Here is a 20,296-nt window from a genome sequence, read left to right on the forward strand (position 1 = left end):
ATAGTGGTTGGGTCACTGATGATAGAAAACATAAGTTGACAAGAACTTACAAAAACAGTTACTGCAAATCCTACTGAGATAATGTCCATCAGGTCATGTTGAGTCAGAAGCAAAAGAACAACAAAATTTAAGCCAAAAGTTGAAAAAAGGTTATATTACATATGCATGTATACACAGATAGAACTTCTATACTTTTCATATTTTTCTGCTGTTGATGATGAAATCTTGAGACATATGTTACAACAGTTTTATATTTCTATGTCTTTTGCTGTAATATATTTCATTATCTTTTTTCTTCTACTGTAACTTTAAGAAGAAAAGCTTCTTCTTGTTTTCCTTTGTTTTAGTTGTGGCTGTGCTGAGTTTTAGAAAAGGACAAGTCTACCTCCATATTTTCTTCTTTCTTCTTCCTCTACAGTTGAATTTCCTTCCCTGCTTTTCCATTGTTATTCCAGACTAAAGGACTTTGCTGCATTTCTCCCAATTCCAGGCTCATTTGTAATTCCAGTATTCAAAATTTATCAGATCCTGCTGAAAGAGGTTTTTGCTTAGGGTAATATTTGACAGATCCCGTCCATTATTGTTCATTCTGCTAAAGAATCCCCTCATTTTTACCCCTCCCTTCAGTCCAGGAAGGAAGAAGAAATAGCATTTTTTTTTCTTCTTTCTGTTTGAAAGCTTACTGAATATTTCCCAATATTCTGAAGTAAGAACTTGTTTTTGCTTTCTTCTTATTTGCTGAATTCCTCAAGGAAAATATAAAATTGGCCCTCAACCATTCAGCAAGTTAGAGAAGAATACTCCTTGCTCAAGAGAGCAAGTCTCTCTCTCCCTCCCTCTCCCTCTCCCTCTCCCTCTCCCTCTCCCTCTCTCCCTCCATCCTTTTCGTTTTATCAACAGGACAATACTGCACCCAACAACTTTCCCCTATTTTCCTTTTGTTGTTATTGGTTGGAAAAGAAGGATCCTTGCAATCCATTACTCTCTGTCCATCTCCCCCCCCCCTTTATTTCTTTACCCCCAAAATGTTAAGCTAGTTTCCATTCCATGTAAGTCAGCAAACATATAGTTCTTTTTCTTTTTCCTTTCTTAAGTAACTTCTTCTCTGTATGATCTTTTCTTAAATTTTCCCTATAAACTCATCTTCTTGTAGCTTCATTTTTGGACTTCCAGAATGTATGATTCTGTTTAATATCCAGCCATGTCCAGGTTCCAAAGGATTTGGCACTGTTGCTATATCTAAACATCAAATTGGGTTTGATGTGTTCTGATTTGAATTCAAAATCATGTTCTATTCCACATTATTGCCTGCAACTGTGCATTATGAAGAACAATGCAGAATGTACAGATATCCCAAAACTGGGTATCTTTACTATGCAAAACTCACTATCAGAATGCCATTTACAGTTCTAACCCATGATGCTCCCGCACTGGTGTAATAACTGGTAGTTCTAGCCCACTTCTACCACTAGTGATGGTAGTGACTGTGCCTTTGCTGTAATGTGACATTCATTCTAGTGATTTTTTTGCTGAGATTGTTTTTTAAAAGTTGTTGGTGATATTATTGGATTTTAGAACTAGGTAGTTGCAGGCTCTAGCAACCAAGCCATACAATGTTACCTCTAATGAAGATAAGGGAGTGATGCATACTTGAGCAGGCCTTGATGTTATTTCATATTCCCCTTAATCAATCACGTTGACATTTTTCCCTAACATCATTTCAAACAGTAAAATATAATTTAGCAATGAAAGGGTGTAAAAAACCCCCCATCCTATGTTGATCTGGCAGCCATCCTTTAAATCCGTATTGGTGGCTTTATGTTTGTTCTAAAATACAAAGATTAGTATTGCCTGATCACAGGGGAAGCTGGTAAAATGGATATATTCATGCTTTTTTCCCCCCAGCCCAGAGCTATAGAGTTGAGATGCAAGTATAAATTAAACATGAGCTGAAAATAAAAGCTGGAATACTTAAGAAATCCTCTTTGGAGAAGAAAGGTAGCATTCACTTTTTAAGAAATGTGATACTAATTATTTCAGTCACATTCCAGCATAACTAAGAAACAAAATTCAGTGGGGATGTATAGATGAAGGGATGTGATTAGACAGATAGAAACAGGCTTGAATCATTTCTAGGAGCAAGTAATCGTTCTACCCTTGTAATGATGAAGCCACTAAGAAGGATTTAGAAAAGACTACACAAGATACACATAGAAGGAACTATTGTGGTCTTCGTTATTTACATTATACTTTATTGATACACACTGTAGTATAACCAGGTACCTCTTTATACTTTATCCAGATGAATGTTTGCCATTCTTCTACAATGGAGAACAATATTGTTCATTAGGGATGTTTCTACCAGCACTCCAGTGCTGATTAGTGTTCCAGGATACAAAGTAGTTCTGTGTCCACAGCTTAAAAAGATTTAGAGCATAAAGGGCCTAGGCCCTTGCAATAAACAGGAAGATTTATCATACTCACTCTGCCTGTAGTAAGTAGAGGAACATCATTGGTACAAGATACATTACTAAAAATCTTGTACTTCTGTACTACTGAAAATGCACCTGCAACGTTGGGATCAACAGCCTTGCAATGCAGCATGATCTATCAAAATAAACACCAAAATACTTTATTAAGTATTAAGGGGGAAACCATCCCTAAAATTTCTCCAGAATAATCTGTATATTGAAATTAAAATATGTGTGTAGCTAAAAATAGTTTATCCTGAATCTTTTGAGAAGAGAGGTTAAAAGATTATAACACTGAAGACAGGATCAGTAAAGAGGAAAAAGCAATAGGCTAGTACCATCGTAAGGAAGGTAGGCCATATGCTCTGCATGCAGTCTCCAGGATGTCCATCGGATCTCGGTCATCTGAACTTGTCCAAACATGCAGTGCAAGACTGATGAATTAATGGTCTAAGTCTATGTAAGATTGTTCTTTTTGTTATATCCTGAGAGGTTAAAATTATTACTTGTTTACTTAGTTAATTTATATCTCCTTTCCCAGGAGGCCAAGGCAGCTTATATGACAATTTCTATTTATGTTATCCCCCACCAAAACAATCTTTTTATATTGTGCATTTTATATTTATATATTGTAGATGTTTAATATTAAATGGGGGGTGGGGCTTGGTTTATTGTTTGATTTTATGCTGTACTCCAGCCAGAGTCATATTCTTTGAGTTGGGCAACCTTATAAATCTTATTAATAAGTAAATAAATAAGCTGGAATATAGGTTCAACTGACTGATTGGCCTAAAGTCTCCCAGTGAATTCCACTGGACCTGAACCTGGAATTCCCCACTCCTTGTCCAACTCCTGAATTACTACATCATACCAATTTATTTTTTAATATTTGTGATTTCTTACAGTTTCTATTCACATTTCTATATTTGCAGTACTGAATAGTTGCTTTTTCCCGAAGAGACATTCTTATACAGACATTATTAATATGCAGTGTTGGACTTTTCTTGTTTGCAGATGAATGGATATTTCCTGACAAAAAAAGTTCTCAGCTGGAGTCCAGCAATCCTTTGCCTATAGCCTGTGAAACATCCCCTGACCTTTCAACCTTTGCACCAAGTGATGACCAAACATGTGAAATCAAACAAACACCTGAAGGCCACGAGGATATTTTCACCTATTCCTCAAAACCTAGATCAGCGCCTCATGGAAAGCCCTTGAATCTTTCTTCAGAAGATTGCAGTTTTTCTGTGGATTTGAAGGAAGAGATTAGCAGGGACTGGCGAGGAGCTCAAATGGAAGATGATTTCTGTGGAAATGAGAGCAATGGAGAGGTAACTTGATTGGTTGGGTTTAAGGGCTTGCTATTATTGTACTATATTCCCACTGGTGGTACACCTCCCATTCCTCCTCAGGTATGAATATATGTTAAAAAGTGATGTGTGCATGTGTGTGTGTGAAAGAACAAGGAAAAAAGTCTTCACAGAAAAGTTGAACTAATTAGAAAAGTAATTATACTGTGGTGGGTAGGGCATGGGTCTGGGTTCAGGGAGACCAAGGCCAGTTTTGGAAAGCTAATTGGAAGGCTTTGGGCCGGTTACTGTCTCTTAGCCCATCTTACCACAAAGGGCTGTTTTGTGGGGCAAAATGTGAAGAAAGGAGTATTATATTGGATAACTTGAGCTCTTGGAAAGGGAAAGCAGGCTAGAAATCTAACAAAAACCTAGTTACATATGAGCAGATAGAAATAGATGATATGGCTCTATTCACATAAAGCATTAACATGGTTTAAGTAAGTTTGCTGATTTCACACAACAAGCTAAACTAACATATAGTTTACAAATCACAATGGCAAAGCTTAAACAATACATTGATCAAAACCAAATAGATCACATTGTGACTTAGCAAGAAGTGAATGTGGTGTATATGAGCTATAAGAGGAGGAGATAGTAGTAGATTAGAATAGGTTCATAAGATATATACATATCTTATGGTAGGAGCATATGGTGGTGGTAGGAGTACTAGAGGATGTGACTCCTAAGCTGGGAGAGTGGCTCCAGCAGATCCCAGGAACAACATCAGAGCTCTCTGTCCAGAAGACTGCAGTGCTAGGAGCAGCTAAGATACTGCACAGGACCCTCAAACTCCCAGGCCTCTGGTAGAGGACCCGAGATTGAGGAAGACACATACCACCCATAGGAGTGAGAGGGGATTTTATTTTTATTTTTTTTATAATATCCCTTATATAATCTGAATAACATCTTCTCACTCCTCTTCAGCAAATAAAAAGTACAAATAGTTGAATAATTATACTTCTATAAAAACGTATAAATAATAATAAACTTATATTTAACCGAAAGGTTTTGTGGAAATCCAATGTTTTTATATAATTTTCAACTATCTGCAGTCCATTTCAAAACAATTCAAAAAGGGTTTAGGAAAAAAAAATCCTGTTCCTCCTCAACATGGGATTCCTGTATACAGAATGGCTGTTGTAACAGCCTTTACAACCCAATACGTGCCAGTAAAGTCTAAAAAGCCTTCCATCTGATATGAACATCTGTCCAGAATAAGTAACATAAATAAAAAAACACCTTGCTGCTAATTCTGGAAGGGAAAGCATACTGAAAATATTGTTCGCTATCCTCTGAATTAAATAATGTTCCTAAATGGACAGTTCTTTCAAATTTCCAGTCTTTGATATATTAAAAAAAAAGTGGAATTGTTGTTTAATTCCATTTAACAAAAGCGCAGGATTATAGGAAAACAGTGAATTGAATAAAATGACTTAGGATAAATTGTCTACAGCTTTCATGTTCTTTTTTTCTTCTTTTTCTTTTTGGGTCATTTATTTCTTTGGCCCAGCTCCTCTTCTAAACTTTAATAAAAGGTATAATTTCAGCTAATTCATCCCTGCTATTTTAGAATATATTGTGTGCTATAGATAAAACTGCAATAATATGCAGACAGAGCCATTTCTTTTTTCAGAGTGAATATGACTAGAAAAAGTGGTTTTCGAAAGAAACCCTTTGCTCTTGTTTCTTTAAAGAATGGGCAGCCCCTGTGAAAGTGTGATTAATGTGAAAAATATTGATCCTTAAAATCACCGAAAAACAGCCAATCCTAACTCTTTTTGTAATTATAAAAATTATTTCTTATATTGAATCTTTTCCTATTGACTTCCTTTTGTAGAGAAAAAAAGTAAAAATTAATGCAATTGTTTATTTCCCTGAAAAGAATTGCTAAATAGAACCAGTGGCTAAACTCTGGCCTTCTTGAATCTTTGTTTATTTTTTCACTTTAAAATTATCTGGTTTCATTAGTGTTACTATGATGCCAGGATTGCAGACTTAAGCCGATTAAGGTTGACATAATGAATACTGAAAAGGCTTGGACATTATTCATGTATGTTTGTTTTTGGAACTTGGTTAAAGTATAAAGAATTTTTCTGCGCTCTGGCAAGACAAAGCCAGTTTTGGATTATGAAAACCACAAGTTTGTTATCATATGATATAATACTTTTTCCTCATCTAGATATTTGTCTTGCTGGGGGTGGGGGGAGGTTCTTCTGGACTTGCAACTGCTGCTTAAAAAGCAGGTGGCAGCTGTGGCCAGAAGGGCCTTTGCACAGGTTCATTTTGTGTGCCAGTTGTGCCCTTTTCTTGACCAGGAGGCCCTGCAGACAGTTACCTACGCCCTCGTCACCTCACAATTGGAGTATTGCAATGTGCTGTACATGGGGCTGCCCTTGAAAACCATTCAGACACAATTGATACAAAATGCAGTGGTACAAGCAGTAATGAACGTGCTCTGGGACTTTAGAATTCAAACAGACAAGCACCTGCCTCACAACACCCCAGACTTAACAATTCTTGATAAGAAAGACAAAAAAGTCTGGGTAGTGGACATTGCAGTACCTGGAGACAGCAGAAGAGAAGGGAAAGAACTGGAGAAAACCACAAAATACAAAGACCTGCAAATAGAAGCAGAACGACTATGGCAAAAGAGAGCAAAGATAGTACCAATAGTTATAGGCACCTTAGGTGCAATCCCAAGACATCTGGAGCACCACTTGAACACCATCGGCATTGGCAAAATCACCATCAGTCAATTGCAAAAGGCAGCTTTACTTGGAACAGCTTACATCCTGCGACGATACCTTTAACATGATCAAACAACAACGTCTGCCTATCCCAGATCCTTGGGAAGGACTCGATAGGTGGATAAAAATGTCAAATCCAGTCTAAGCATCTGGTTGATTGTACAACCAACCATCATCATCATCATCATCATCATCATCATGATGCTGATGATGAAGAAGAGGAAGAAGAAGAAACACATTGACTTGGGTATTCTTTGGCTTTCTCAATTATCCAGCATGCATCAGCAATAATGTCTCGTGTTCCTTGGCCTTTTCTAAAGCCATCTAGAACACCTGACATCTCTTCTTCCGCGTAGGGCTCTAGTCTGCATTGCATGATCCTAAGCATTGTTTTGCTAGCATATAAAATTAAGGATACTGCACATTAGTTTGCACTATGTTAAATCTCCTTTTTTGGCATTGGACCATAGATTGACGTGTTCCAATCTGTTGGCCACTGTATCATTCTCCAGATTTGCTGGCACAGCTTGGTCCGAACCTTTACTAATATTTCTTCTGTTGCTTGCCATATTTCTCTGGATATTCCATCAGTTCCTGTAGCCTTCCAACTTGGTAAGGACCAGAGTGCTGATCTAAGTTCATATTGTAGTTCTAGAGATTCTTGTAAGTAGGGAATATCTTCTAAGGTATCTTGGATGTTGAGATCTCTGCAGTTTCAATATACTCCTGCGATCTTCTTTGAGTCACTTACTATCATTGGTGTCCTTTAGAATACCAATTTGAGGTTGCAACCTCCTTCTGAGTTCAGAGATCTTTTGAAAGACTTTACTTATTTTTCCATGTCTGTTTCCGTCTTTCATGTAAAGACATGTTTATGTTGCAATACTGCTTCTCATGTCTTCTAACAGCTCTCTGTAACTCTTGTTAAGTTCCTTCCTGAGGTTTTTTTTCTTTCTTGGCTTTGGCTTCTCTTCTTTTCTTGAAAATTTCCATAGTTTGTTCTGACATCCAGTTAGTTTTCTTCTCTTTCTTCATCTTTGGCAATCCCTTTTTCCATTCATCCTTAATGATTTCTTTAAAATCATTCCACAGTTCCTCTAGTTCTCTATCAATGAGGTTCAGGACTTCAAAGCAATTCCTGATGTTCTCCTTAAAATGGTGGATATATGCTCAAAATCATACTGTGGAAACTAGTTGGTTTTCCTCTTCTCCTTTAGCTTAACTTGGAGCTTGCACATGAGTAGTTCATGATCTGTTCCACAGTCAGCACCTGGCCATATCTTTGATGCTATAACTGAGCTCCTCCACTTCCTTTTAGCAATAATATAATCAATTTTGTTTCTGTGTATTTCATCTGACGATGTCCATGTACACAGACATCATTTTGGTTGTTTGAAGACAGTGTTAGCTATAAAGAAATCATTGGAGTGGCAGAGTAAGTCATTCTTCTATACTCCTGACATACATTCCCAGCATTCTTCACTCATCCCTCCCAGGAACACACATCCTTGCCATGATGAGGGAACACTGCAGGACTTGGGGGGGGGGGGGGTTGCTCTTGGCCAACAGTAATCAAGTCCTAATATTTCAGAAGCTTTTTCCTGCCTCTTTTTCCTTTCATTTTCCTCAGTGAATAAGTTGTTTGTCTCTTCATCTCTTAACTCTGACTTCTCAACTTTAAAGATTTGGAAACAAAAGAACTGACTCATAATTGCCTCATACTGAGAAGCACTGAAGAATTATCTTTTTAAAATTACAGCTCAAGTGCAATCTTTTCTTTTTTTTTAATTTAGAAATTATTGTCCTTCTGTATGTTCTTTCAAGGAATATGGTATGGCAATTGAAAAGTCATATCTGAAGGGAAATCAGTGTCTTTTGTGTACATATCCCATGCTACACTTAATCAGTTCTTAATTGAAATTCTTGGCACTCTTGAATGGGTTATTTAAAAAATACTTAATATGCATAGAAACTGAAATGTGTATTGGTGGGCAGTGTGAATGTGGATAAAAGATAAATGTGATACTTTTTAAAGAAATACTTTTCTATATTGTATTAATTTAGTCTTAAGATATTACTGTAGTTCATACTGTAAGTGATTGTGTGTATAGGTATAGAAAGGCCTGTTTTATTTGTTGCATTTATTTTATCCTGTTTTTTGGTGAATTTAAGGTAATGCACAACCCATACCATTTCCATTTTTCTAAGAACTCTGTCAGATAGGCTAAGCTGAAAGATATATCTCCCTAGTTCTAGGCCAGAATCTAACCACTTTGAATACTTACCCCCACCACCAAAAAAGAAATCAGCAAAGACATTTAAATAATAGAAAATGTGAATAAAACTATATGGGCCATGGCTATCATTCTTACGTCTATATTGTTCATCTAAAGAAGAGAGAGTTTGACTGCAGACTAGGTTCACACAGTACGTTAAACTATGCTAAAATATAGGTGAGTCTGTGACTCAGTTTATTATGGAAAGCCAGCCATTGTCTTAGTCTGTTGTATGAACCAGGTTGTCACATTAAGACATAATGTGATCTATTTCTTGGGGCTTTACCATGTTATGTTAATACACCACGTGGATGTTCTTAGCCAAGGTTTAGTAAAATTTAGCATGTTGTATTAACACAACCTAAAGAGAAGAAAAATCCAAGAAAGGGCTTTGGACTAACCCCTGAGAATCTCCTGGAATTGTTTATTCCAAGCATTTCTTTTGTTTTTCTTTCATTGCTGATGAAAGAAGCGGGAACTCCAAAGCAAGAAGAAATGAGATGTCCCTGTTACTATTTAAGAAAGATTATACATACCTGCACACCACACTTTGTATTTGAATATATACATATGTTCACCATTTTCCTATCTCTGTGCTTTTTCTTTTCCTACCTGATAATGTTCAGAAAGTGTACATGATATTTCTAAGCCAAAAGCATATTATTCAATGAGTTTTTCATGTGTTTGTAGCTGTTCTTATCCCATGCCACCCTCCAAGAAAGGAAGATGGGGGAAATCATGATGCTTTCATTTCCCTGTACATGTTCTGATCTTCCCTCAAATACAATACAATGCTGGAAGTAATTGCATTAAATGTCTTTACATCATCCATTCATAACTGGGACTGATTAAAAGGCACATAAATAAAGTTCCTTTATTCAGCTCCTGGCATCCCAAACCAGTGGCAACTGATTTTTGTAGATGAGTCAAACAACTAAAGTATACAAGTAGTCCTCACTTAACAACCATTCATTCAGTAATCATTCAAAGTTATGGCAGCACTGAACAAATAGTACTTATGCTGCAGCACCCCCACAGTCACATGATCAAAATTCAGGTGCTTGGCAGCCTGCCCGCACCTAGGACTGCAGGGGCACTTCTTCCAGCACCACCACCCTGTCTCTGCCCTTTTGGCTGCCCTGCACACCACCACCTCTGCTGGCCTGTCACCCCCAACTGACATTCACTGTCTTCTTCTACTACGGACAAGATGCGCCTGGCCTGGCCCTATGTAAGGCAGCTGCTGACCACACCAGGCCTTCTTCCTGAGGCCACGCGTGTCCTCCAAATCGCACGCAGCCTTCTCGCGATGCTTCAGAAGACTTCTGAGGCTTTCCCAAAGCTCGCGAGAAAGGTACACCTGCCCTTTTCCAACTTGCATACATGCTTCTCCAAATTGTTCATGTTCTTCTCATGACTTGGAGAAGCACACATGCAACTTGGAAAAGGGCAGGCACAGCCTTCTCATGAGCTTTTGGAAGGCCTCAGAAGCCTTCTGAAGCATCACAAGAAAGCCACATGCAATTTGGAGACGCATGTGCATAACTTGGAGAAGGGTGGATGAACAAGATTCCCACTGTCCCTACCTACTGTCTAGTGAAACCACAGCCAGGGGAATGGGCTTGGTGGACTCAACGGGGAAAGAAGATCCTGTTGAGCTTGATTCTAGTCTAGCCCTGTGAAGAGACATCAGAGGCATAGAATAAGTGGGAGGCCTGCCCAGGCCGCTAGTGAAATACCACTATTCTGATCGTTTTTTCACTTACCTGATGAGGTGGGGGGCAAGCCCCAAGGGCTCTCGCTTCTGGCTTCAAGCACCTGGTGCGGGCCAGGCACAACCTGCTCCAGGGACTGCATCAGGTGGGGAGTTTGACTGGGGCAGTACCTCTGCCACACCATAAAGCATGTGTCCTAAGGGGATTTCAGGGAGGACAGAAACCTCCCGCAGAGCAGAAGGGCAAAAGTTCACTTGATCTTGATTTTCAGTACGAATATAGACTGTGAAAGCGGGGCCTCACCATCCTTCTAAGCATTAGAGAGCTTCAGAATTACAAGTTTGAAAATGCCGGGTGAGCCTATCTTTAATCCTGAATGGAAAAAAAACTTTAATTATAACCGTACAAATTTAAAGAATCTGAAATAAACAGCAAAAAGCTAAATAAGATTTTGATCTTAGAAAGTTATAAATGGACTAAGGGTCTAAATGGAATTGAAATATTGAAACTTTAGCAATAAAATTTTGGAATTAATTATAAAGTACAAACAGCTTCTTGTGTTAAATAGAACCTGGTTTGGTTTTTACAAGACACAACATACATGGACATCACCAGATGGAGTATATAGAAATCAAATTGACTATATTATTGCTAAAAGGAGATGGAGGAGCTCAATTATAGCAGCAAAGACATGGCCAGGTGCTGACTATGGAACAGATCATGAACTGCTCATGGCAAGCTCCAAGGTAAGCTAAAGAAGAAGAAAGCCAACCAGTTTCCACAATATGATCTTGAACGTACAGTCGTGTGAAAAAGAAAGTACACCCTCTTTGAGTTCTATGGTTTTATGTATCAGGACATAATAAAAATCATCTGGTCCTTAGCAGTTCTCAAAAGTAGGTAAATACAACCTCAGATGAACAACACACGACATATTACACCATGTCATTTATTTTACAAAAAAAGCCAAAACGGAGAAGCCATGTGTACATTCTTTTTCACACAACTGTGTATCTACCATTTTCAAGGAGAACATCATGAATTGCTTTGATGTCCTGAACCTCATTGATAGAGAACCAGAGGAATTATGGAATGAACTTAAAGAAGTTGTTAAGGATGAATGTGAAAAGAGACTGCCAAAAATAAAGAAAGAGAAGAAAGCAAACTGGATGTCAAAATAAACCATGGAAGTTGCCAAGAAGAGAAGAGAAGCCAAGAAAGAAAAAAACTCAGGAAGGAGCTTAACAAAGAGTTTCAGAGAGCCCTTTAGAAGACACAAGAAGCAGAATTACAACAACTTCTGTAAAGACATTGAAGATGGAAACAGACATGGAAAAACAAGGAAAGTCTTTCAAAAGATCTCTGAACTCGAGGTTGCAATGTTGAATTGGTATACTAAAGGATGCCAGTGGACAGAAAGTAACCGATTTAAAGGAGATCAAAAGAAGATGAAAGGAATATACTGAAACACTGTATAGTAGAGATATCAACATCCAAGATACCTTAGAAGATATTCCTTACTTACAGGAACCTTTAGTATTAGAAGACGAAGTTAGATCAGCATTCTGGTCCTTACCAAATTGGAAGGCTATAAGAACTGATGGAATACCCACCGAAATATCGCATGCAACAAGAAGAAGAATCAATCAAGGTTGTAACCAAGCTATGCTAGCAAATCTGGAGAACAGCACATTGGCCAATTGATTGGAAGAGATCAATTTACACTTTAATATCAAAACAAGGAGACTTAACAGAGTGCAAACTATCATACAATATCCTTAATTTCACATGCTAGCAAAATAACACTTAGGATCATCCTATGCAGATTAGAGCTCTACATGGAAAAAGAGATGCCAGATGTTCAAGCTGGCTTTAGAAAAGGCCAGAGAACACGAGACATTGTTGTTGATGCCCACTGGATAATTGAGAAAGTCAGAGAATCCCAAAAAGAGGTCAGCATGTGTTCCATCAATTATAGAAAAGCCTTCTATTATGTTGATCATGTCAAGCTGTGGAAAGTGCTCAGAAAAATGGGAATCCCAGAACATCTCATTGTCCTCATGAGAAAATTATATACAGGTCAGGAGGCCACAGTACAGACAGAACATGGTGAAACAGACTGGCTTCAGGTTGACAAAGGAGTTCGACAAGGCTGCATACTCTCCCCTTACTTATTCAATCTATATGCTGAATGTGTATATTAAGGGAAGCTGGATTGGAAGAAGATGAGTGTGGTTTTAAAATTGGAGAAAGAAACATCAGTTGCCTGCACTAAATTGATGACACTACCGTAATAACTGAAAATGCAAAGCATTTGACTAAAAGTCAAAGAGTACAGTGAAAAGACCAGACTAATGACAACAGGTAGAACAACCAGCCATAGAATTGACAATGAAGATATCAAAGTGGTGGATAGCTTCTGCTTTTTAGGATCAACCATCAACAGTAAAGGAACAAGCAGTCAAGAAATATGCCGCAGACTAGCACTTGGTAGAGCAACCATGAAGGCCTTGAAAAAGATATTCAAATGCCATGATGTGTCTCTACCTACAAGTATCAGAATCGTGCAAGCCATGACAGTCTATGGAAGTGAAAAGTTGGACTTTAAAGAAGCAGGTTAGGAAGAGTATTGACACCTTTGAACTTTGGTGTTGGAGAAGACTCCTGAGAATACCATGAGCAACTAAGAAAACAAACCAATGGATTATTGAACAAATCAACCTAGAGTTCTCACTTGAAGCACAAATGACCAGGCTTAAATTATCCTAATTCAGACCCATGTTGAGACCCAGCTCTCTGGAAAAGGATCTAATGCTGGGAAAGATGGAAAGAAAGAGAAGAAGAAGACAACCAGCAGCAAGGTGAATGGACTCAGTTACACTGGCAATGAGTGCACTGTTGGGAGACTTGAAAGAACAGGTTAGGGATAGGTCATCATGGAAAAGATCTATCTATGTAGTCACTAGGGCTCAAAAACAACTTGATAGCACATAATCATAATTACTATTTTTTTACCCTTCAGTTAAAAAAAATCTGAAAACCTCTTTATTTCAATAGATTAGTAATTAAATAGAAGAATTTGGCCAGTCTTAATAAAATGAGATACAAATGAAGTATTTTGTCTATCCTAAAGTTTCTTCATAGTTTGGCAAATAAATTAGGAAATCTTCAATGAAAAATCCTTTTTTGTCTGAATCAAGAAACTACATTACAAATTTGGAAAAGGCATTAAGTCTATTATGATTGTCTAGGTCAGAGGAAAAGGATAACTGGTTGCATTCAATATCACATTAAACAATGCTGGTTTTAACCATGGTATGTTAACCAAGCCTAATGGACTGCTTCATATATAACAATAAGACATGGTTTACAAACCAAAAGGGTTGAATTACTCACTGAGATGAACTAAATTAAAATAGACCACATTATACATAGCATAGTGCGTGAACCAGCCATATAGTTAACTAAAGGCTTCCTAGTTTGGCTTCTACCTTGTAAAAAGGGGCTTCCAGCACAACCAAAATACTTACTTATATCAGAGTTTATTAAACTGATATGACAATCTAAATAATATAATTGGAATAGAGAAGATTTCTTCCAAGGCTTTTTCTATTCTGAAAACTTTGCTCTCACTGTTTTTTATACCTTTTAGTTAACAAGAAACTCTTTTCTTCGCATTCAGCATGTTTCATCCTCAGAGGAATTTTTGTTTTATCATGACAACAGTTTTGATTTTGAAATTGATTTTTCTTATCGCCAAATAGTTGTATAAACAATTACTGTGATAGAAATAAGGCTGGAGTTAGATGGAAATAGACCTTCAGATCATCATTGCTTTCAGCTAGTTGTTCATAATTTGAAGATATTAGTTGTGCATGCTCCATTTTTCATAAATATCCTTCTTTTTCTTTATAGAAAATATCCACATAAAAGTTATCAGGTGAAAGAAGCAGAATTGTAGCTTTTCTAGTATTCTGGGGAGGCTGGAAAACTTATGGTGATGAGTGTTTAAAATCATTAATCTTGTCTCGTTTCCCTATTCTAGGATGATAGCTACATGGACTTCATGCAAGAGACTCATCATCTTCCAAATAACTATTTTATATCAGGATTACCTCAACCAGTGATATCCAAAGAGATTCTTCCCAAAATGACATCCAAGAGTCCTGAAAGCAGGACACACAAAATCTATACAAAAAAAGCTAATGAAGAAATATCACAGTGTACAGAAGATTCTGTTGTGATAATGGATAAGACAAATAACATTCAAAGAAGCTTGTTGCCTACTTCTTGTTCATCCCCTGTCGGAAACCTACCTGAACCCTGTAAGGAATCATCTAGGGTATCAAAAGGTGTTTCAACCAGTGCATTAAGAAGTTCCATGAGTAGAAAATCTCTAAAAGAAATCCAGCAGGAGTATTCAAATCCAATAGTCCAAATTCCTGTAAGTATTTTTATAAATCTTGTTTGAATAAAGAGGATATTTAAGATTCTGCATCTTTGCATCTATTAATATCATTAGCATTTTAGAAAGCATTACCATGGGATAGAGCAAAGATCAATTATATGGAAAGGGAGGAAAACTGCCAGATTGATCCATAATACGAAGATAAATCAATTATAAATTAAGTTTAAAACACAGGGCAAGATACATCCATGGCGAATAGGACTACTAATTAGGATCAAGAATGGTTAGCAATGTAAGTACATAACCTCCCAGGCACACTAAATCTGGCTAGAGGATAAATGTAAGTAAATAGGCCTTAGAATGGAAATATAGTGTTTTTTATAGCAAAGAGAGCAAATATCAAGACTTTTTTTTTTAAAGAAAGCAAACTCTTACGTTGTTTATCTGCCATGGTTTGTCAGTCCATATGCCAGGATTTGTCAGGGGCTGACAAAAGCTTATTCCGGATAATGAAATATTTTCTACAAAAACAACCTACTTCCAATCTGTCCAATTGTAATTTGGCATTTCTTAGACTAATGACTGAAAGAAGAAGGTAGAAAGATTAATGAATTCCTTTAACCAGTTTTAAATATAAAAGAAGTTTCTTAGAACAATTGCAGATGCAAAAGGATTTTGTTCATCTTTAAGATGATAGGTGTTTCCACACTTGTATCCTGCTTATGGATTTCCTCTGGCTATCAGGTTAGCCATAATATAAATAAGAGATGGAAAAGATTGAACTTGGTGTGATGTAGGACATTTCTCGTCATACCCCTGAAATATTTGGTTTATTTTCTTAATTGAAATCTTAGAGGTCAACATTTACCTTTTGCACTACCCTAAAGGCTTATGGAACTGGAATGTCAGGTGACTAGTTACATGCCACAGTAAAGTTCCTTTGGAAGAGATTTTGCAAACACAAAGGAAAAGCTATTTGTTCTCTGACTGAATGCCACATTTTTTGGTTGAGAAGGATATTTTTTCCAATTGTTAGATTAGTAATAGGCATGGAATTTGACTGATCAGTTGCCTCTCTGGAGTACCTGACTTGGTTTTTGTGTTTGTACCACCTGAGGTTGTCTGCCCTGCAAGCATTATCACATGTAGTTTGGGTAAGCCAGTAGGGGCTGGAAATTATCTCCTATAATGCAAATTTAACACACCACATACAGTAAAAATAGGCAAGTTAATTCAGCTATTCACTCATGGCATTTTCTTCTCACGGGGCTGTCAGGAATGAATAGCATTTTCAAGCAAATTCTACTTGCTAATAATATATACAAAGGGGCAAGCAAAATACCCAGCACCATAGATTGTTGTCCTTTTCGTGAAATGTTTAAACCTCCATTGAAATGTTTTCTCTTTTGAGCAAAAGAAAGAGGAAAGACTGGCACGAGTGTGCTGAACACGCCCCTTTCTTATTAGCGTGCACCAGCCTTTCTCTAGTATGTTATGATGGACAGCTACTTAGACTTCTCAAGTAGGGAAAGCACTTCCTGGCATGGATAATCCCCAGGGTCTGGTTCAGTTTCAGCTCCTTTGTCCTTATTTTTCAAGTCGGTGTTTAATTCCTCTTGCAATTGCTATCAAACAAAATAGAGGAAAAAAGAGAGAGAATTAAGTTTCATGACAAAGGGCAATGGCTCAAACATCTAAGTGGGGGGAAAGGCAAGATTATTGTAGTTTTAAAGGCAAACTTCTGAAGTCAGTGCGTCACCAATTCAGGTTCAGTTTGAAGGGGAAGAAAATTGATAGAATTTCAGTAGCAATCTGTGGGTGAACTCCTAAGATCATTCGTCTCTGCACCTCATAGCATTGCTGCAGCCAACCCCCCCAAAAATAATAAATGAAGCAATTGAAGGATAACAGTAAGATAGTGTCATACTCCAAATCCCCAAGCTATCTGGGGAGTTGTACTCATGTCCATCTAATTCTCCTTCTCCTGGTTTTATTCCCCACCTTATATTTTACTTACAGCTGCCATGAACAACTTAATCCACCATTTTATGCTTTACTTATCTGATATCTAGATTTCCCCCTCTCTAGTGATATGTTAACTAGTCTGCAATGGATAGGAAATTTACAGAGTTTTTAAATGGTTTGTGTTCTGAGAATATTCACTCTGAACTGTCAGATTCTTATGATATGATTGGACAGTTCAATGTTTTCCTATCTAGAATATACAGTATTATTGTAATAGCTCCTGACTTTCCTGTTCCATTTCTACCTGGCTATATCTTTTAATGCAGAGAAGTCAAGGCATTGAAGTTTTGATTCTGTAGGCATCTCAAATAGAGGCCCAATTTTGTTAGTCATCTCTGTCTCTCTCTAGATCCGTGTTTACTCCTTGTTTTGAGTCTTTAATAGACATTCACATTCACCGTTGAAGTCCATGTACATGTGGTCATGGTCTTACAGCTAACAAATGTTTATTTTCTATTTATTTTGGAAAATGACCATGCCTTCCATTCCTGTAATGGTTCTAGGCAGTTCCACAAAAATATTGAACACATCATTAAAAACACGAAATATAAAACAGTAAAAATAAAAAACATGAACATTGTAAAACAAGTTCTGGATAAATAAGTATGTTTCTGTATCATCCTAAATTATAAGAAAGAGGCTTGCTTCAACTCCAGTAACAGTTTGTTCCATAATATCAGTCATGTTACGCAACTGCAGTGTTCTTTTTGTGAGCTTTCCACAGGCAAACTGCTTGACCAGAGTTGAACCAATTGTGGGATTAGAATGACCTCTAGTACCTTTTTGCAGAAATCAGTATCCAAGCAAAGCTTCTCCAGTGAAGCAGTTGACTGTTGGTTAGGAATCTATGTTGAGAAAGATGAGCTGAACCTATCCAAATATGTGTTGATCTATTGTAATCAATTGATTACAGTGGACTGGATCAAAGTAGTTTGGAAGCACAAGTTTTAAGCCAAAACAAGTAAATTCTTCTAACATGGATGGGTTTTGAGACCTCAGAAGCCAGTGATGAGCCTGTTAGTAATTATTAGTATATTCACATTTTCTAAAAAAAGAAAGGAAAAATCTAGAAATAATTCTTTTATACATAAAAGTTTCCTGAATGCCTGGAGGATTGACCAGACAGTTGCAATTTACAAGCATGTTATAGTTCCTCGACTTTTTCCCTCCTCTTTCAGTACTAGAGGAAAAGGTGAAGCTGTTTCCATCATTGGCTTTTGCGTCAAAGCACATAAGCACTAGGACCTTAAAGAGAAGAACTCCCTGCTAATCCCCTCCTGCATATGATTGGCAAAAAAGTTCAAACAACTCTTAATAAAATCTATTTGCTCACTACTTAGTAAACTTTAAGGACTTGCATGCTTGCAATGTTTTATTCATGTTTTAATAGAGTTCTCTATTATTAAGTTCAAATATTTTTAATTAAGAAAGAAGTGCGGTCCTCTGGGTAATATTGCAACCAAGTAGATAGCTGGTAATTAAACTTTTCTGCACATGTAACTAAATTTAAACAATTCTGAATAAATCATTTGAACCTGGGAGAATGCAAATGTCATTATGTGCATCTCTAAACTGGAAAAAAATTATCTTTGATAACAGGTTTTGTCAATCTGTTGAATGTTTAAGAGCTTAATAAAATGCTTCTCATCATAAAGAAAGGATAGAGAGAAAGAGAGAAGATAAGCTTTTAATTGTCAGCTAAAGTATTACATTCAGAAGAACCGTGAATGCCACATGGAATTACATTTTGCATTAAATGTCCCGTTGAAAATAAAAAATGGACTTCGGTTTAAGTAATTTTTTTAAATTTCCAATTTCTATTTGGCTGTCACAAACAATGCAAATATAAACTAGGATTATATCTCAGAAAAGCAAAAAAAAAAAAAATCAGAAATCTCATTTCTAAGTACCATTTCTATGAGATAGTCCATTTCAGAAATTGAAGAAATTTCCTAAAAAATATATTATCAGATTACAGTCCGAATCCTGTGTAGGTCAAGAGTTTCTATTCCTGGAAAAGAAACTGCTTTGTTTCTTCTAGTCAAGGTCTCAGCATTCCATTTCCCTGGTTCACAGTTTCTTTGTATACTTTCATACAGCTAAGAAAAATGTGTAAAAGATCTGCTCAAATTCTATCCTCCAAAAGTACATACATCATCTTGAGCTGGTTTAAGTTGTTTGAATCCTAGTGATGTATAGTCTCAAGCTGTTGTACCTAACAATGCCATTTTTACTTAATATTATTTATGTTGTCTCAGTAACATAAAAAATAAAAATCTGTGTTTCATAAGGGGATCCTCAAAACTATCATCCATAGTACTGTATATCAAGGTAGCTTTTAAGACTGAATGAGGGAGTAACCTTTATACTTCCAATGTATCAAAAAAATCACTGCCAAATGAAACTTTGTGGATATATCCATACAGTTGCCTTAGCAACAATACAGAATGTTTTTTTGGTTTCCCGGGTGGGCAACAGCCCTGAAATTGCCTAATTATCACCCATCCTAGTAGTAACCAAGCTGAACCCTACTTACCTTCAGAGTCCAAATACAGATGAGGCCAGCTAGGTACTGCCATCAAAATAAGATAAATGAGAAAAATGTTCACAAAAAACAAAAGGGAAGAGATCTGGGAAATTTAAAAAAAGCTTTTACAGATGTAGTATAGCAAGAAAGGAACAAATTACTAGTTCAGGAATGGGATTTACCCATAACTGGAATGTAACTGAGCAATGTAATAAATAATACCTCATTTCCTGGAATAATTCCTTTTGCGTTTTTGCACTTCCTACCTACCTACCTACTTCCTTCTTTGTATTCATTATTGATTTTCATATCAAGCCTACACATTAGCTGGATATAATTTCTCCTTCCTTAGGCTTAAAAGTGAATTGTTTCCTGTGAAAAGATGAGGTGAAACAGAAAACCACACTATATGCATTTGGTCTCTGCTTGTGGTATACTTAGATCTGAACTGCATATTTGGCAACAGAAAAGGGATGTAGGTTGTTTTCTTCTGTAGCATGGGATTAGATTACTTCGAGCATCTTTAAGAGTTAGGAAACAGTGATAGATCTCTGTCTATACCCATCATCATACAGTGTGGAATGCCTGCCTCAAAAATGTTTCCTATGTGGGGGCAATTTCTCATACCCCACCAGTTAAAGTATGTCACCTTCGAAAGCAGACCTGCCCATGACAAGGCAGATACCCTAGTGCTTAATTTAGCTGACAGCTCTTACCTCCTCAACAATATATGAAAGACCTTGAGTGAAAGGAATGATGCCAGAACTGAAGGCCC

General features: G+C 37.0%; 1 protein-coding gene across 8 annotated transcripts in view; it reads left to right on the plus strand.

Annotated features, from left to right (window-relative positions):
- The window catches only part of CFAP20DC (CFAP20 domain containing), a 193,720-nt gene that overhangs the window by 104,335 nt on the left and 69,089 nt on the right, over positions 1–20,296 (plus strand). For all 8 annotated transcript variants that reach the window (XR_015794990.1, XM_088134444.1, XM_088134439.1 and 5 more), the window contains 2 exons: positions 3,486–3,802; positions 14,607–15,005. Coding sequence is in view for 7 of the 8 variants with exons in the window: in XM_088134444.1 (XP_087990570.1) it covers positions 3,486–3,802; positions 14,607–15,005 (716 nt within the window). In the remaining variant the exon portion in view is untranslated. The remainder of the gene's footprint in view (positions 1–3,485; positions 3,803–14,606; positions 15,006–20,296) is intronic.

Source organism: Python bivittatus, unplaced genomic scaffold (genome assembly GCF_059951505.1).
Source record: "Python bivittatus isolate LINGU-HERP-01145 unplaced genomic scaffold, Pbiv_v1 ctg000080_np1212, whole genome shotgun sequence".
Taxonomy (NCBI): Eukaryota; Metazoa; Chordata; class Lepidosauria; order Squamata; family Pythonidae; genus Python; species Python bivittatus.